Raw genomic sequence first — 16,834 nt, forward strand, 5'->3', positions numbered from 1 at the left:
AGTCTCAATGAGATATTCATTGGTATAGCAAAATGTGCTGCAGAATGTCCTGCAAAAACAAAGCTTTTGCAGTTTAATAAACTTTTTCTATGTTTTAATTATAGAACCATTCAGGGAATGACATTTATAACCCTGGAACAAAAACCATGTTACATAGTATAATAGAAGTGTATATGTATATGACTGAAAAATGGGAGAAGGACAACTCTGAAGAACTGATGATGAAATGAGACAAAGGGTGAAGGGTATTCCTCAATCCTTCTGACAAATGAAGGAGGGGAAAAGTCTCAATCTAAGTATCCATAACTCAAAGGACCTGATGTAACATGACATATTCATCTAATGAACAAGTTCCTCAGCTACCCTGAGGGTCCTACAGAAATTTGAAAACAAAATGTACAGTAAGATGAAATAGATCTTTATGTTTAGGAGCTGGACCACCAGTTTTAAATAAAGTTTGTCTCAGGGTGCAATTACACTATGCTATAGATATGCAAGTTGTCTGTGTGATAAATATCTGACATTTACTTTACTAAACTCCAGATATTAGGGAGAGTAGAAAAAGTGAAAAATTTGAGCTAGCATACATTTTTGAGTACAGAATTGTCGACATTAAAATGTAGAACAAATGTGGAACAAAAATCTGAAGTTTTAAAAAATCTACTTTAAAGTGGTTGATCCTTTACATTTTACACTTGGTGAGCAAAAATATGTTTTATTTCAGATGACGTCTAAAAGTCTGTTGTAGTTCTGGGGTGATGGTGGGTGGAATAGGTTATGACCTCTTATTCAGGAAACTGGAGCTGCGTTGAAAAACGTTTTTCTCTCTCCAGGGACTTACTATGATACTAACATTACAGTGGGAAACTTTGGAAGAGCAGACTTCAGGATGCTCGGTGGAACGTAGTGTGTCTGGTTTATATTTAATATATTGTCTGGTGCAGAGCACAAAGCCCAGTGAATTAATGTTTTTCAATGTTTTGGATGGTGGTGCGGGGGGTGAAAACACCTTGTTAAAAGTTTTTCCCATGTACCAGTTTTACAGCAAAGTATCTCTGGGAATTTCAAAGCATCTCTCTGATCCTGCATTTATCTCAGGAATGCTGTGTCACAAATCAAAACTCTCCTCATATCTTAAGGATTATCAACTTTCCAGCCATAGCTGGAGAGTATACAGTAACAGCTATGTGAGTGAAACCTTGCTGAAAGTCTGCCAGTTTGTGGATTTTTGCAAACAACAAGGTGTGTGAGCTTGTTCCCATGCCAAAAATTTACTCTTTTATCTTACCCGAAGATCCAATCTGGTGATTAGTGGGTGCCAAGGATTTATCTTGATAAAAGTTCAAGGCCTGATCTGACTCTTTCATTAAGCCAGGAGAGACACTGAATTAGCAGTCTATGTGCAGCATTTGTCCTCTGTAACCTTTTAGGAACAAATACATACGTACACACACTTTTCCATTACTGTAAAGATGATCCTTGATAAATAAGACAATGCTGTTAAATTAAACAAATTGGATCCATACTTGAATGGTTAGTACTAAGAATAACATAACAGCACTGTTTACATGTCCAGTCCTTTTTTTAAAAAAAAAAAAGTCAATATTACACGATTCATTATTGTGTGCAGTAAAACGTGGAAACATCTGCTCATCCCAGTTAAAGCATTTTAAAGGTTTCGTTTATAAGGTAAGAATTAAAAGTATATGGTAAAAAATGTTTCTTTTTCAGAAACGTTGTCAAACAAATAGTTGAAAAATGCATAGATCCATGGCTTGGATCTTCTATTCATTTTGTCATGTAACTTTAGAAGCAGATAAATGAGAAGTTAAAGAGAAATGATTTTAACTATTCTTTCCCATCTACTTATGTCTTGTTAACATTTCAACAGGTTTCAAATGTATCTATCCCTGAACTAAAATCAAGGATAATTACTTTACAGTTGTTTAGATTCTCTCTGGAAATTATTTTTGTTTTTCTAATAGTCAGTTATAGATACTTTTTCTGCTCTTCCATTACTTTCAACGATAGTTCTTCTAAGACTTTCCTGTTCCCTGCAAGTAATAATCTGTTATCTGTGTATCTTAAAGTTGTTAATGTTCCCTTCTAAAAAAATGCATGCTTCCTTCCTCAAAGTGATCCTGCCTTCCATATGATATTAGGTGCTTTGGTTCCTGCATGGCAGGGGATTGGGTGAATGGTCCTTGTGGTCTCTTTCAACTCTATCGTTCTATGATATAGTCTGTATATGAATTAATACAGAGATAAAGTGATAGAATACAGATTTTTTTTTCTTGTGCGACACTACTTTTACTGCCACTGCTCAAATTTATAGAACCCTGGGAGTTGTAGTTTGGTGACAGACAGACAGACTGACAGACAGATAGAGGAAGCCACAGTCATGAGGGCTACTGCTGAGCAAAGCCCATAGAGGTCTTTCATTTGTTATCATAACTCAAAGTCAACTTGACAGCAAATAACAACAAACCAGGTCTACATTCATTCAAAATATTTGGCTTTCATTACATTACATCTATCAACTAAAACTATCTGATATATTTACTGGTTGATGGAATGAGTATGCAGGTGCTGTAACTTATATTTCAGAGGAACTGGCAGAACCACCTCTGAGTATTTCTTGACAAAGAAAACAAAATGCATGTGGTCACCATGAGTCAACAGGTGACATGAAGGTACATACACACACATATGAGTATACAGATATGATCACTGAAAGTGCTGCTAGCAATCTACATTATGCAAGAGCTCAATATGCAGTTTCAGTTTCTATTGCACAGGATTTGGGAAAAATTTACAAAACATTTATTCAAAAAGAAGAAGAAAATGACAGCAACTTTTTTTTTCTAGAACATCACTAACTTCCTAACTTTTTCCCAGCTCTTTTTTGGCAATATAAATAAAAATAACTTGCTTGTGATAAAAAAGCAGAACACTTCTCATAGGTAAAGTCACTTTTGTCACATTATTTCCCTCATCATTAGTGATTTAGCATGTAAAACAAAGAAAAACATAATTTCAAGGAAAACATGCTTTATATAACATTAATTTGAACACAGCTGTACTTTAAAATGTATTAAAAACTAATGATCAAGTATAAATGGTTAAAAATTTCCAGTGATTTACAATCTAATTAACAGAATTCTTTAAGGCTTTACTAAGTTTGACTAAGCCTTCAATTCATATGATACATGTATTCTCTCTTGCACATTTAATATTTTAAAACACTATTTAGGTATTTGAATTTCTCATTATTACACTATTATGTCAGTTAACAGATCTACATTTGGGCTTCTTAAACTTTTTCACCTTGGCACACTGGGATGTAGGCCCTGGCTGGCAAGGTCTACAGCCGAGCGCCGTTAGATACAAGAATTATACATAATTCGATGCTGCTTACCTGTCAAATGATTGAAACTGTACAGGTTGCTCAGCAACACCATCCCCAAGGACGCCAAGAAAAGTTGGTGGAAGAATAGCAGGATCAACTATAGCCCCACCTGCGGGGGCACTGACCAAGCTTCTTAGGATGTCTTTTACGTTGACATTCTTTGCAGCTTGTAAAGAAGATGTGTTACTGTCCACCTCACTTTGCAACTCACTTCTGCTTTCCTGAGATTTATTAACTTCGGAAGAAAGTGTACATAGTACTTCACTGACGGCATCTGGGCCTGCGCTGACAGACTGTGCTTCTTCTGTAACAACTTCAGAATTATGCTCTAAACTAGAATGTGCTTCCTCCTCAATACCCGAATCTCGCCTTTGTACTGATGCCACAATTTCTGACTCCTCAGCAGGTACAGGAGTTAAAGTAGTAATAGCTCCAGGTGGGCTTTCAGCTTCTGGAAAGAGATGGAATACACACTATCAGCATCAGCTTTGCTTAAAGAGGTCAAAAACAATTTTAAAGTGCTGCACTAATAACAAACAAAATATAGTTGGCACTCCACATTTGCAGATTTGACTTTTCAGTTTTTCATTATTCATGGTTTTAATTAAAATGTTCTTGCTAGGAATCTCTAGATCCTGAAAGTTGGTCATAGAGTCATGCTGGAAGCCCTGGAGATTCCTAGAGAGAACACCCCTCTAAAAATCTGTAGGTCTTCCAGTATCATCTGGCAGAAGTTGATCACAGAGTCATGCTGGAGAAACTAGATATATATTTTCTCTGGTACAAAGTAGCAATTTTATTATATGTGATTATTCACTTTTGCAGGGGTCCTGTGCCCTTAACTCAGCAAATGTGGATGGCTGAATAAAAATAGTTGATTTTTACAATGAAGAAATACTATACTAACAGTAGTTCAGACACTGCTGGTTAACATATCCAGGAAAAAGAGGTTTCATTTTGACTTGAGCCACATTTATTTAAATAGCAGTTAGACGATGTTGTGCTAACAACTTCAGTGGAAACAGGGAATATTCCATGCTAAGACCAGTATGGATATTATACTCCTTTTGAGAGGAAATACTGAAATACTTAATATTTATTTATTTATCTTCCCATTCCTTTCAACAGTACTAGGATACATTCTGGGGCTTGGAGACAAATAAATGGAGAGATATCCCAAATTCTCAAACAACCAAAGTGCTACAGTTCCACCATTGTTAAGCCAGGAATACACACCGTGATATCGTCTGCTGAACCATGGCATCAAATACCAACACACATTCAATTCAGTTATCCATTTGTATGGCCAAAAACCACCCAGTGCTCCACAGTTGAACACATAAATACAACTGAACTGAAAATAGTCATAGTCAGTTGTGTCATCCCAGCACTTAATATTATTAGATATCGCTCTATCATTATCCAATAGTGTATGACATTTTCAAGTGAGAAACATCTGCTAGTATTCGCTTTTCTTTTCTCCACCATAAATAGAATTTTGCTGTAATAAGATATACAAGATGCCGAAACATGGTTTTCAAGGGAGAATTATCCTGGAAGATGAATATTGAGACAGTTTCTTCACCTATTTAGTTGCATGCAAAAAAAGTCAACAAAAATATTAAAAATTAATGTTCTGGCAAGAAGGCAACAGCAGCTTTGAGAAATAAATTCCCTCAGGGCTCATAAGCCAATTCAGTATTTAAAAGTAGTAATTACAGGAGGTTTCTAACATCAGTAGTGGATTATGTCTATTAAACATTTGAACCTGTACACACGGAAAAAAAGTAAAAGAACACATGTCGCAAGGGTTTTTTTCATGTTAGGAGCGACTTGAAAAACTGCAAGCCGTTTTCTGGTGTGAAAGAATTGGCCATCTGCAAGGACATCGCCCAGGGACACCCAGATGTTGGATGTTTGACCATCCTGTGGGAGGCTTCTCTTATGTCTCCGCATGGGGAGCTAGAGCTGACAGATGGGAGCTCACACCACTTCCCAGATTTGAATCACCAACCTTTCAGTCAGCAATCCTGCCAGCACAAGGGTTTAACTCACTGCACCACTGGAAGCTCCTATGTCACAAGATGTGTATCAGCTATATATGGTGGCTTTCATCACAAACAGTACCACAGAACAATGTTAACAAAATGGCAGTCCCTGGACTGGTGCTGTTGGAGTCATTGACTGGAGAGTGTTTTTTGAAAGAAAGAATTATACTCAATGGGAACAGATTCAGTACCAGTCCATGTCACATTGGGAAAAAATAATTATTGGTCACTTACATCAGACAGTCTGCAAACAGGTAATCCAATACCCAAATAAGTACATATTGAAGCAATATCCCCATTGTGTTCAACAGAGTTTACACCCATATAAAAATACAAAAACTATAATTGACTTAAGTCACTAACCTGTTATTGCTGTCTTGAGTGGCTGAGCAGACTGAGGCTGCCTCCGTTCATCCTGAGGTTCCAATATATCTCTGTATTTTGATACCATGAGGACTGAGATAAAATACACTACAGCCAGTGCCAAGAACTGAGCCTGCTTGCTATCCTCCTATATAAAAATATTTTAAGAATATATAATCTGTACAAAATAACTATACTCCATCACACACATCACTATTTCCTATAAATTAAATTGGCCATAGGTTTTGTAACTTGGTCATGCAAAGCAATAAAAACTGTTGCTATATTCCACTATACATCTGAACTGAACACATGCAGTTGATATCTATAGGTCCTTAAGGACCTCATCACATGAGGAAAAAAAATCCCGTTCTAGGACACTGCCGAGACGCAGCCAGAACGGAGCCCATTACATAATGCAGGGCTTGGCCCTGGCTCCTTGCATGCTGTGTCTTGGCAACATGCTAAGAGGTAACCTTGAGAATACGGATGATTACCCATGCTCCCATAAATTATGCTAGGGACAGTGTGGGACGAAGCCGAGGGCAGATGGTGAAAGACATGGGATGGTAAAGGGGCGATAGAAGATGCTGCCTGACAGTTTCCCCTGCTACCCCACGGATTTGCCCCGCTGCCTGACTGATTCCCTCTCCATCCCATGGAGTATGGACCTCCATGTGATTCCACCTTATTTGCTACTAATCAGATTTGGTCTATATATGCAGTACAGTGACATGGAGGAATGCTGAGCTAGCAGAATCCAATAATGTAGAAAACTGTGAATGATCTGCTACAAAGAATTCTTTGCACAAAGAAACTAAGATAGCAGTGAGAAAGGTTTGAAGCAAGCCTTCCTTATATTGGACTGCTCTTTTAATACAGTTTAAATATGCATGTCTTAATGTTGCATTTACCACTGTTATAATCTGCCTGACAAGCTGGAAGATGTTGAGAGAAAAGCAAACAAAATGATAAAAGGTATGGAAGTCTAGCCGTATGAAGATTGGTTTAAGGAGCTGGGTATGTTTGGCATAGAAAAGAGGAGCTTAAGAAGAAACATGAGGACCACATTTAAATATCTGAAAGGATGTCATATTGAGGAGGGGGCAAGCATGTTTTCTGCTGCTCAAGAGACTAGGACATGGAACAATAGGTTCAAATTGCAAGAAAAAAGATTTCAACTAAACATTAGGAAGAATTTGCTGATGGTAAGAGCTGCTCAACAGTAGAATATGTAACCTCATAAAGTGGTGCCGTATCCTCCTCTGGAGGTTTTTAAACAGAGGATGAATGGCCTCTGAAATATTTTGATTGTGTGTTCCTGCAAGGCAGGGGCTTGGACTGGACGGCCCGGATGGTCTCTTCCAACCCTAGGATTCTATGATTCAGAACCTTCATCACATTCTACAGAATTTGCAGCTCAAACTTCATATTGGTGTTATTTGTACAATTACCTATGTAGTTCCATGCTTAATTTGGAACTTAATTTAATCTCTTGTTGAAATTACTATAAAATATTCTATATGTGAATATCCTTAAAAAATATTCTAAAGTTACAGCAAGTCTAAAATGCAAGAGCATGCAATTTATAAATGATTTAACTTTTTTAAAAAAAACTTCAATTCAAGAATGCTCATTCTAATCTATGAAACCCAGGACAGTTTGAACACAAAATATCTGAAAAATGACATCCTCCAGTACAAACCAGCCTGATTGTTATGAGATGTGATATTTTAGCCTAGTGGCAAGAAGTAAAGTAGAAGTACCCTTGTCACGAGAGTCTTCCTTTATCATGTTTCAGAAAGATAAATCTTAACAGTGAAATGGCTTGTAACATTTGCTCTCTTTTGCCTAGAAAGCTCATCAACTTTCAGAAATAAATGAACAACTTTAAATGAAACCATTTGATAATATGAGATTGGGACAAGAATAAAGAGAGTATTTCTGTGCAGTGTAAAAGACAAAAAACATTGGAAAACTCAAGGATCAAGACCAAAAGTAAGGGCACTGCTTATGAAGATGAAGCCACTTGTAGGAGCAACATGTTATGTGAAGCTAAAACCTTTTAGAAGACCTCAAAATCTTGGCTCTTCTCTTCTCATAGAGTTTTATGATTCCCACAGAAAGATTCTGGCACCATATTGGTTCAGAAAATCAATTAACGAAATTCATTGTGTACATCACGTTTTGGAACTCACTATGTCTCTGAACACCACTGCACGAAGCCGATTAATATCCATATCCTGCAGAAGTCTGTCAATATCTCTTATTGGAGAAATCCCTCCGGTTACAATATCAATGGGGCTCTGTTCAGAATAAAACAGTGCACAAATTTTTTTTTGGGATAAAAAAATGGGTACCAAACCATTACCACTTCCTTGTTATTGCAAAAAGCAAATAATGAAAGTGTATCAATTAGTGTGCACAAATATTAAGGATATACATTTTACAAAAGATTGCACCATGATAGAAAACTTGAAAAAAGAAAATATAAGTATTTAATCCATATTTGGTCCTGTTCTTTCTCTCCTCTCTGAAAAATGGCTGAACTTATAAGTTGAACTAGTACATACATAGTTTTAAATGAATTTTCATTCCATTCAAATGCCACATTTTTCTTTCCAGTTACTACACTGATATTTTTTTAAGAAGCTCCAGAGACTTATCCATCAGGTTACAGAGATAACAGTATCAGCATCTGCCTGAATTTAATGTCAGAAGATACTTGCCTTTGCTCCAGACTTTCCTGCCGCTATCAGGCTTTGTGCTGTTTTCTGACACTTAACATTTTCTCCACTAGGTTTCATTACAGCATGCTGCTGCTGACACTCCAAACAATTTCTGACTGCTACTGCACACACTGAAATGAAAGAATACAGAACACACTTAAAAGATCATTTGAGGATTTATTTATTGTAAAAAAAGAAAACCGAATCTCAAATGTTGCAGTCTAAACAAAACTAAGAAAGGCAGGATAAGAGAACAATATCTCAAAGCAAGAAGAATTCAATTTTCTTCCATCCCAAGTGATTTTAAAGAAACATAGAATATCTTCACTGGAGGATTTTATTTCTTATAGAGCAATATAAAATTTAGAAACTAGAATTTCCAAGGGGAAGGCAAATGTTCTGCTATTTATCCTTCTCCATGCATATCCTCTGACAATAATAATAATAATAACTTTATGCTTATATCCCGCCCCATAGGGGCCAAGCCCTAAAAACAGCAATGATCCACAACATAAAATTACATTCCAAAATTAACACATAAAATGTATAAAAACATCGAACATCATAATTCAATCCAAAAACCAACAAAAATGTCTTGGTGTCTTGGTTTTTAGGTCGTTCATAGGGTTATTTGGGGTGCTGATTCAGAAAATTGCATTGGATAGACCGAACGAACTGTAGTTTCTTACATATGGTTATCATAATTTTCTGTGGGCGAGTAGATGACATATGTTCATCTACAACTGGTAGATGGCATATGTTCTGTATCTCAAAAACCAGAGCTGTAATCAGCAGTCAAATATACCAAGAAACAAGTCTAACATTTGAGGCACCAAAATGTGTGTTGGCCTGTGCAATAGATCTCTATCTTCATAGGGGAAAGGCTGAATTCAATCTAACGTCTATATGTATTGGAGTCACAAAGGATAAGTTGGGAGCACTCATTAAGTACAAACTTGGCTGTACAACATGAGAAAATGCTTCCCTGTGTCACTGCAATGGCATATTGTCACTATAGGCAATTTTCAGAGTGCAAAAATATAGAGCCAAAATCCTTGTATCCTTCTGTTTTAGGGAAGAATTTTCTTTTTTGTCATACGGGATTTCAGGTTAGTATTTTAACATTTATTCCGCACCATCTCTTCATTCCAGAGAGGATTTCTGAGTGATGTATATTTTTAAAAAATCAATAGAACTCTTTTTGTACCCATAAATGTAAACATAGAGGGGCCAATATTTCAGCTAGCATCAAAATATTTATTTAAATGCAAAAATACATAGGTCTGAATGTTATTAAAAGAAACACATGGATATACAAACATGACTAAGCCTGGCATTGATGCAATTTTGGCACCAACAAATTTCCCATGGAAGAGAGTTCCAAAGAGCCCTGTCACAAACAAGAATGTCTCTTTTGTCATCCTCTGATGACTTTAATTCACAAAAGAAGTTGTTATTTGGGTCTGATGCTTTCAGGGGCTCAAAATGTGGAGTAATCAAAGTAATCAAACTAATGTTATAGCAAATAATCCTTACAAAGGAACCTTAGGATAGGAATACTACTGGCAGATGTCTTGGGTTGACAGACTGTTAAGAAACCTAAGAAAACCTAGAAAGAATTTTTGTCTATGCTGGTGTCTGATAGCAACCTCTCAGTTTATATCTGTAGTTTGCATGTAACATCAGATGAAATTGGTGCTTAGAATTTAAGTAATCTTAGAATAAATTACATTGTGTTTCACACCACAAATAAGACTACCTTCATGTAACCATTCTAAAATAACCATCCATCGAAATGTGGGGTACAGTTTGAAAATTCTTTTTTTCTTACCCAGGCGAAGACACTGTCGTAAAATTCCACCAGATGACATATTTTTCTCTGATTCAATTTCAGTAAATCCAAGAGAGCTTGCAAATATTAGTACATCCACAAGGCTAATTAATCTTTGGAGGAAGGCAACAGAAGCTTCTATTGACAGTCCTTGAGTTGGCTCAATATTTTCTAATTCATGCTGCATAATGAAACATTAAGAATAGCCTTTATTTCTACAGGTTTCCTTTTAATCCATTATCATAACCTAATAATGCCATCGTTTTGTGTCTATAAATTGGAAGTAGCTTTCTGAACACTCATCAGAAATGCCAAAGACCAAAATAACAATTTCTATTGTCAGTCTCTTCCAGATGACCACACAAGAAAGCTTTATTTAAATTAAGAGCAGTTTCTTTTCTAACATGCTAGAATGCATTAACCCATTGGTTCAACCTGTGGGTCCCCAGATGTTTTGGCCTTCAACTTCCAGAAATCCTAACAGCTGGTAAACTGGCTGGGATTTCTGGGAGTTGTAGGCTAAAACACCTGGGGACCCACAGGTTGAAAACCATTGCATTAGCCGAAGGGTGTAGTCATTTTATTTGTTTGGGAGCTAATAACTTTTGTAACTTTATTTGAACATGGGCACAAGACCAAAGAAAAGGAGAGATAAAAATCAAGTCAATTGTCCAAAACATAAATTAAAAGTGAAGATATCAAGATTAACATTAAATGTCAGTTTAAATTTTTCCATCAGCTCTATATTATATGACTGTACTACACAACAAATACGACCACTATATACTCAGATAACTCTACAACATGTCCTGATTTTAAACAATGATTTGACTGAATTTCTGCCCTCACTATTTTACAAATTTGCTGCTGCAGTATTATGTTTTCTCCCCTGCTGTACTGATATTTGTAATTTTAGGTTTTTTATTATTTGATTGTATTATGATTACATTTTAGTGACAATGTTTTATAGTTAAGGAAAGTATAAATATTCAACCGTTTCTACGAAGAAATGAGAAATGCAGTATAGTAGATTAAATGTTTGCCTCTCCGCTTGGCCATAGGAGCCCACTGAGTGGCTTTGGGTAAGTTATACTCTCCCAGCCTCAGAGGAAGGCAAGGACAAACTTCCTCTGAACAAATTCTGCTAAGAAAACTCTGTTAGGTTTGCCTCGGGGTAGCCATATGTCACAAATGACTTGAAGGTACACAACAACAACATGGTGAACTTCATGTAAAATTACCAAAGCATGTCATTTCACAGTTATCAGTGAACAATGTGTGTCTGAGTCACAACTTTGATTAAAAAGAATAATTTTCATACTCTAGTCCTTCAGGTGTTTGGGACTTCAACTCCCAGAAGCCAATGAGCAGAGATTCTGGAAACAATTCCAAAACACCTGGAAGACCAGACTGGATAAAAAGGACAGAATTAATAAAGTAGTTTGATGCAATGTCTGTTTAAAAGGTAAAGGTAAAGGTTTCCCCTGACGTTAAGTCCAGTCATGTCTGACTCTGGGGGTTGGTGCTCATCTCCATTTCTAAGCCGAAGAGCCGGCGTTGTCCATAGACACCTCCAAGGTCATGTGGCCAGCATGACTGCATGGAGCGCCGTTACCTTCCCGCTGGAAGGTACCCACATTGACATGTTTTCAAACTGCTAGGTTGTCAGGACCTGGAGCTAACAGCGGCCGCTCACGCCGCTCCCGGGGTTTTAACCTGGGACCTTTCAGTCTCCAGCTCAGTGCTTTAACGCACTTCGCCACCGGGGCTCCGATGTCTGTTTAAATGTCTGTTTTAGGTACCATAAAAGGAAAATTGCAAATTAATTACTTCAAGAAAATAGATACATAATGCGAGAACAAGCTCTAACAAAATCTGAAATTATATCTTGTCTTTTTGGAAGAAATGGAAAACAATGTTGATAGATCTATGGTCTGAAAGGTATAGAAGTGGAACTGGTAAGCCCCTTACACAGACAGCCAAAACATAATTTAGCATCACATGTGAAACAAGTTGGGTTAAGAAATTTTATTTATGTCAACAAAGGAATAAAGGGGAGACTGTATAGGCTGAGAATGAAAGATGTCCCCAGACCTTGAGGAACTGCTACAGACCTTCTTCCAGGACTACTTTGAGGTGATTTAGTCTATTTTACCTTTACTCTAAATCTAAGCAGATGCAGCTGTTATGTTACGAAACATGCTCATTTGCAAAGGTAGGGAGAGGTCAGCTGTGGCTGGTAATGAAAAATATAAAATGGGCCACCACTGCTAATCTGAGGGTGCAGTCAAAACTTCCTTCTTACAACTGTCTAAAAGTCTTATGTATTTAGTCTGAAGCCATCAAGCTCAGTCAGAACACTATTAAAAAGTATGGGTATTTGAAACAGAGAGAAAGAGGTTCCTCTCCTTCTAAATAGGGCTGAATTGAACTAGCAGTGGTTCTCAACCTGGGTCCCTAGATGTTTTGGCTGGTAAACTGGCTGGGATTTCTGGCAGTTGTAGGCCAAAAACATCTGGGGAACCCAGGTTGAGAACCATTGGACTAAAAGGTGGTCTCTTCAGGCCCCTTCCACACAACTGAATGAAATCCCACATTAACTGCTCTGAATTGCAATATATGGCAGTGTGGACTCGGATATTCCAGTTCAAAGCAGATATTGTGGGTTATTCTTCCTTGATATTCTGGATTATATGGCTGTGTGGAAGGGCTCTCAGAAATCTAGAAGGGCATAGTGAGGTTACGCTCACACAGCCAATTTGCTTGGCTTTGCTCCCCATACAGTTCCCTTTCCTTCTTCCAGCACAGCAGTAAGCAATTTCTCCAGAACATGAGAGTCAAACCACTATATGAAAGGCACCCTCCTACATCACTTCTACATTAGAAACTCCATTTCTTACCGTAGCAGATGTAGCAGCAGAAAGCAAAGGTAATATGCCACCACAAGCCATAATCATATTATCCATTACTTGAGAGATGAGATGAATTGTGTTATGTACAAAGATGACATTGTCACTGCTATTCACAAAGTCCATCACAGTCTTGGTGGAATGGCTAGCCAAAAAGCAAAACACAACATAAAAAAACACAGAACACAGGTAACTTCAGCTGTATTTTTAGAAAGTAATTTTATGCCCTTATTTAGCTAAATGAGCCAGAATGTCTCCTGGAGCCAAGAACCACAGATCAGTATCCTCAACTGTCAATGCACCTTTGTCTTGACCTGAAAATGCCCTTTCCTTATGCTACTAATCCTCTCCAGAACACCAACTGGCAACTGTGTCTAAGTGTGTGGTGAATAATTATTTATTATTATGAAGTCTGATTATCTACTGCAGCAAAAGACACTGTATAAATCATCAGTGTTAAGTTTCCCTTGAGATCTAAACTAGATCTGAACTCAAGTCTCTTAAGAGGAAACCAGTAGCATGCAAAGAACTCATAAGCTTTGTCTTTTAAGGATACATGTTTTAAAAATATATAAAACATAAGGAAATTTAACACGCTGACTTCCATCCATGGCTTTGTCTTCTCTATGGCACCTGTAACATGTCTAATTCAGTACTAAAAACTTGTAAATTGTATACCTTAAAAGAATGGCTTGTATTTAAAATACAGAGCAACAAAGGGAGATTAGAAAACTTTATACTTTCTGCTCCCAGAATGTGTATCGCACAAGGAATTACTTTTAAGTATTTTGAACTGTGATTTTAAAAAACAGCATCCTTTATGCATTATGGGACAAAGGGCTAAATTGAGTTTCAAATTGAGTAGACTCGTGGAAATACTTAGGACTCATTAGTCACCACTTCCATAGGTCCCATTCCTTTCAATGTATCTAATTTACTACAATTTAAACCAAACATTGCATTTAGATCAAAACAACTAATCTTTAACTTCAATACATTAACATGTAGATTTAATATGCTTATATATAGTATGTATTGTACACATATACAAACTCACCAGATTGATTACTTCCAATGGAATTATGGTATGTAATTTAACAAACTAATTTGCACAGTCAAGTATTGCTTGTAATTTAAAATTCTGTTGGGAGGTGTGCTCTTTATATATTCCTAGATCCAAAGCCACTTAAGGTGGGCCTTACTGCATATTTATCAAGTACTATTCAAGACCTAGCTTTATTCATTCTGGGCAGGTTCTGATCTTCCCTAATATGGGGATGGGAGAAAGGTGGGAGGGCAGAATAAGCAAAGTGCTCAGGAAATCAGGAAAAAAATGGATGGAAAAGCAATAACCTGCTATTGCTTCTGGGTATTGATAAATTTGAAAATGGATCAAAACAATTTTGTAATATTTCACAGAGCACACACTTCAGTTTTCATAGAGTGTATTACCTTCTCCACATCTGTACATCTGTTTCTATTGAAAACAGGAGGTCTGTGAGCAACCGTTGATGCATTTGCGACCATCGGAATTCAGGAATTCGGAACATGGTAGACCTAGAATCCCTCCTTTGTCCATCTGACACAGCTCCTATACTTTGACCTGATGGATCTTGTTGCCTAGATGTCTTCATAAATAAAATATACATTAAAATTAAGCTGATTTCAAACTGAAATATTCCTAAGAGAAATTGAAGTTCAGGAAAACTGTTCATACCAAAAAACATGTGGTAATTACTAATTCTAGTGACGGCAATAAAGTCTGATGACTACTTCAAAATGGTGACTAATTATACCAATTCTACACACTACAGAGCAATAACGCCACCATCTCTGCCAGCCAAAACATGAATAAGCAGCAGCTAGACCTTACCACATAGGGTGCATATATTGCTGCTGAATGCGATCTACCTCCTTTGAGGAAGTATGATGTAGGGTGATGATAAACCATTGGAAGATATCTCTGTAGGAGGGAAGCACTTAGGTATATCACTCTTTACTATCAAATCATTTAGCATCTCTGACACGAATGCTGAAGGTTAATGAGTAAATAATTAATATCTTCTGCTAGTTGCCGTTTTAATTTATTGGAGAACATTATTACATAAACATCTAAGTTATACATTTTGTTTTCAACGTGATACACTCGCCTAATAATCCAGTGTATTTCTGCACCAGATTGTGTTTTAAATATTGATTAGGCTAGGGTTTTTTTTCCAACTAAGCAATGGTAGTCATTAGGAAACACGTATCCAATGAAAACAGGCTGAGTAGGGGAAAGTAATAAAGCCCTAAAACACCATAAAGCTTTATAATTTGATAAACATTTTAGACTAAATAAACCATTAATACTGCCGCAAAACATACCTCAGGAATTGACCTAACAGGCTGATTTACTTCCAGGGTTGTGTTTGACTTTAGCTCCAATCTTTCAGTATCTGATGCAACGCTGGAAACATCAAGTTTAGCAATTTTCTTTTCTGAAGCCACAATTTCTGAAGTATTGGGTGGTGTATTATCTGTAGTTGTTTTACTTTGGGGATGATCAGTATTTTCTTCACTTATCTTCTCCACGGCATTTGAATCTGGTTGAACTTTTCCATCGCTTACTTCAGAAGCACTGGTCTCTGGCAAGGATTCTGGATCTTGTTGTCTTTCCACAGATGCCACAACACTTTTGGATTCTGAATCTGTTAAAATAGGTTCTTTCAATGGTGGTATTGCTTGTGCTATCTGGATTTCCTCTGTGGTGTGTTCATTGGTTTTAGGAACAGATTCCTCTGAGGTAAATGGTAGGTTGCTCTCCTCTTTTAAATCAACAAAATCTTCTTCCTCCTCCTCCACTTCTGGGGTTAGCTTTTCTAATATCTCCGGGCTTTCAAGTGTCTCTCCATCTGTATTTTCTGAAGGTGTCTGTGCTTCAGAAACAGTTACAATTTCCTCCTTGTGGTTTGTTTCAACTGTTCCAGTTGAAGTAACTCCTAAATTCTGCTGAATAGTTTCAGGTGGTAAGGAACATTCTAAGTGAGGGTCTGCATTTAAGTCTGAGGATCCCTGACCATTTTCTTCATTCACTTTTGAATTGGTTGGTTCTGCAAAATCAGATGGTCCCTCATCACCTCTTAGAGTACTGTTTCTGGCATCATCACACCCAACATCATTTCTAGAAATATCTATTTCTTTTATTTCCAAATGTTGTTGCCTTGCTGCAACTTCAACTTCTCTACTAGTGCCTGAAACAGTTCTAATTATGGTGGAAGGACCAACACCACAATCTTCATCTTCTTTATCCTGATATTCCCTGAACATTTGAGAAAGGTTTTCTTTGTGCATTTCAAAGGATACCTATAAATATAAAAGTTCCAATTGGTTAAATAAATTTTTAAAGGATCCTACAAGTTTAGACATAAAGTGATCAGGCCCAACTGGCCATTCCAATGTGTACAAGATTTGGAGGAATATTATCACAGTGACCACAAAACAGCTTAATGTTGACTTGTATATATTGATTGAATCTAAAAAAACCACTATATTTTAAATTTTCA

General features: G+C 36.9%; 1 protein-coding gene across 7 annotated transcripts in view; it reads right to left on the reverse strand.

The window, feature by feature from the left end:
• lrba (LPS responsive beige-like anchor protein) overlaps window positions 1–16,834 on the reverse strand; it is a 424,775-nt gene that overhangs the window by 319,435 nt on the left and 88,506 nt on the right. For all 7 annotated transcript variants that reach the window (XM_008111987.3, XM_008111990.3, XM_008111989.3 and 4 more), the window contains 8 exons: window positions 15,657–16,634; window positions 14,742–14,917; window positions 13,281–13,434; window positions 10,381–10,561; window positions 8,550–8,680; window positions 8,019–8,126; window positions 5,821–5,968; window positions 3,419–3,860 (listed from right to left, as the gene is read on the reverse strand). In XM_008111987.3, coding sequence (XP_008110194.2) covers window positions 3,419–3,860; window positions 5,821–5,968; window positions 8,019–8,126; window positions 8,550–8,680; window positions 10,381–10,561; window positions 13,281–13,434; window positions 14,742–14,917; window positions 15,657–16,634 — 2,318 coding nt within the window. The remainder of the gene's footprint in view (window positions 1–3,418; window positions 3,861–5,820; window positions 5,969–8,018; window positions 8,127–8,549; window positions 8,681–10,380; window positions 10,562–13,280; window positions 13,435–14,741; window positions 14,918–15,656; window positions 16,635–16,834) is intronic.

The sequence above is a fragment of the Anolis carolinensis genome, chromosome 5 (assembly GCF_035594765.1).
Source record: "Anolis carolinensis isolate JA03-04 chromosome 5, rAnoCar3.1.pri, whole genome shotgun sequence".
Lineage (NCBI taxonomy): Eukaryota > Metazoa > Chordata > Lepidosauria > Squamata > Dactyloidae > Anolis > Anolis carolinensis.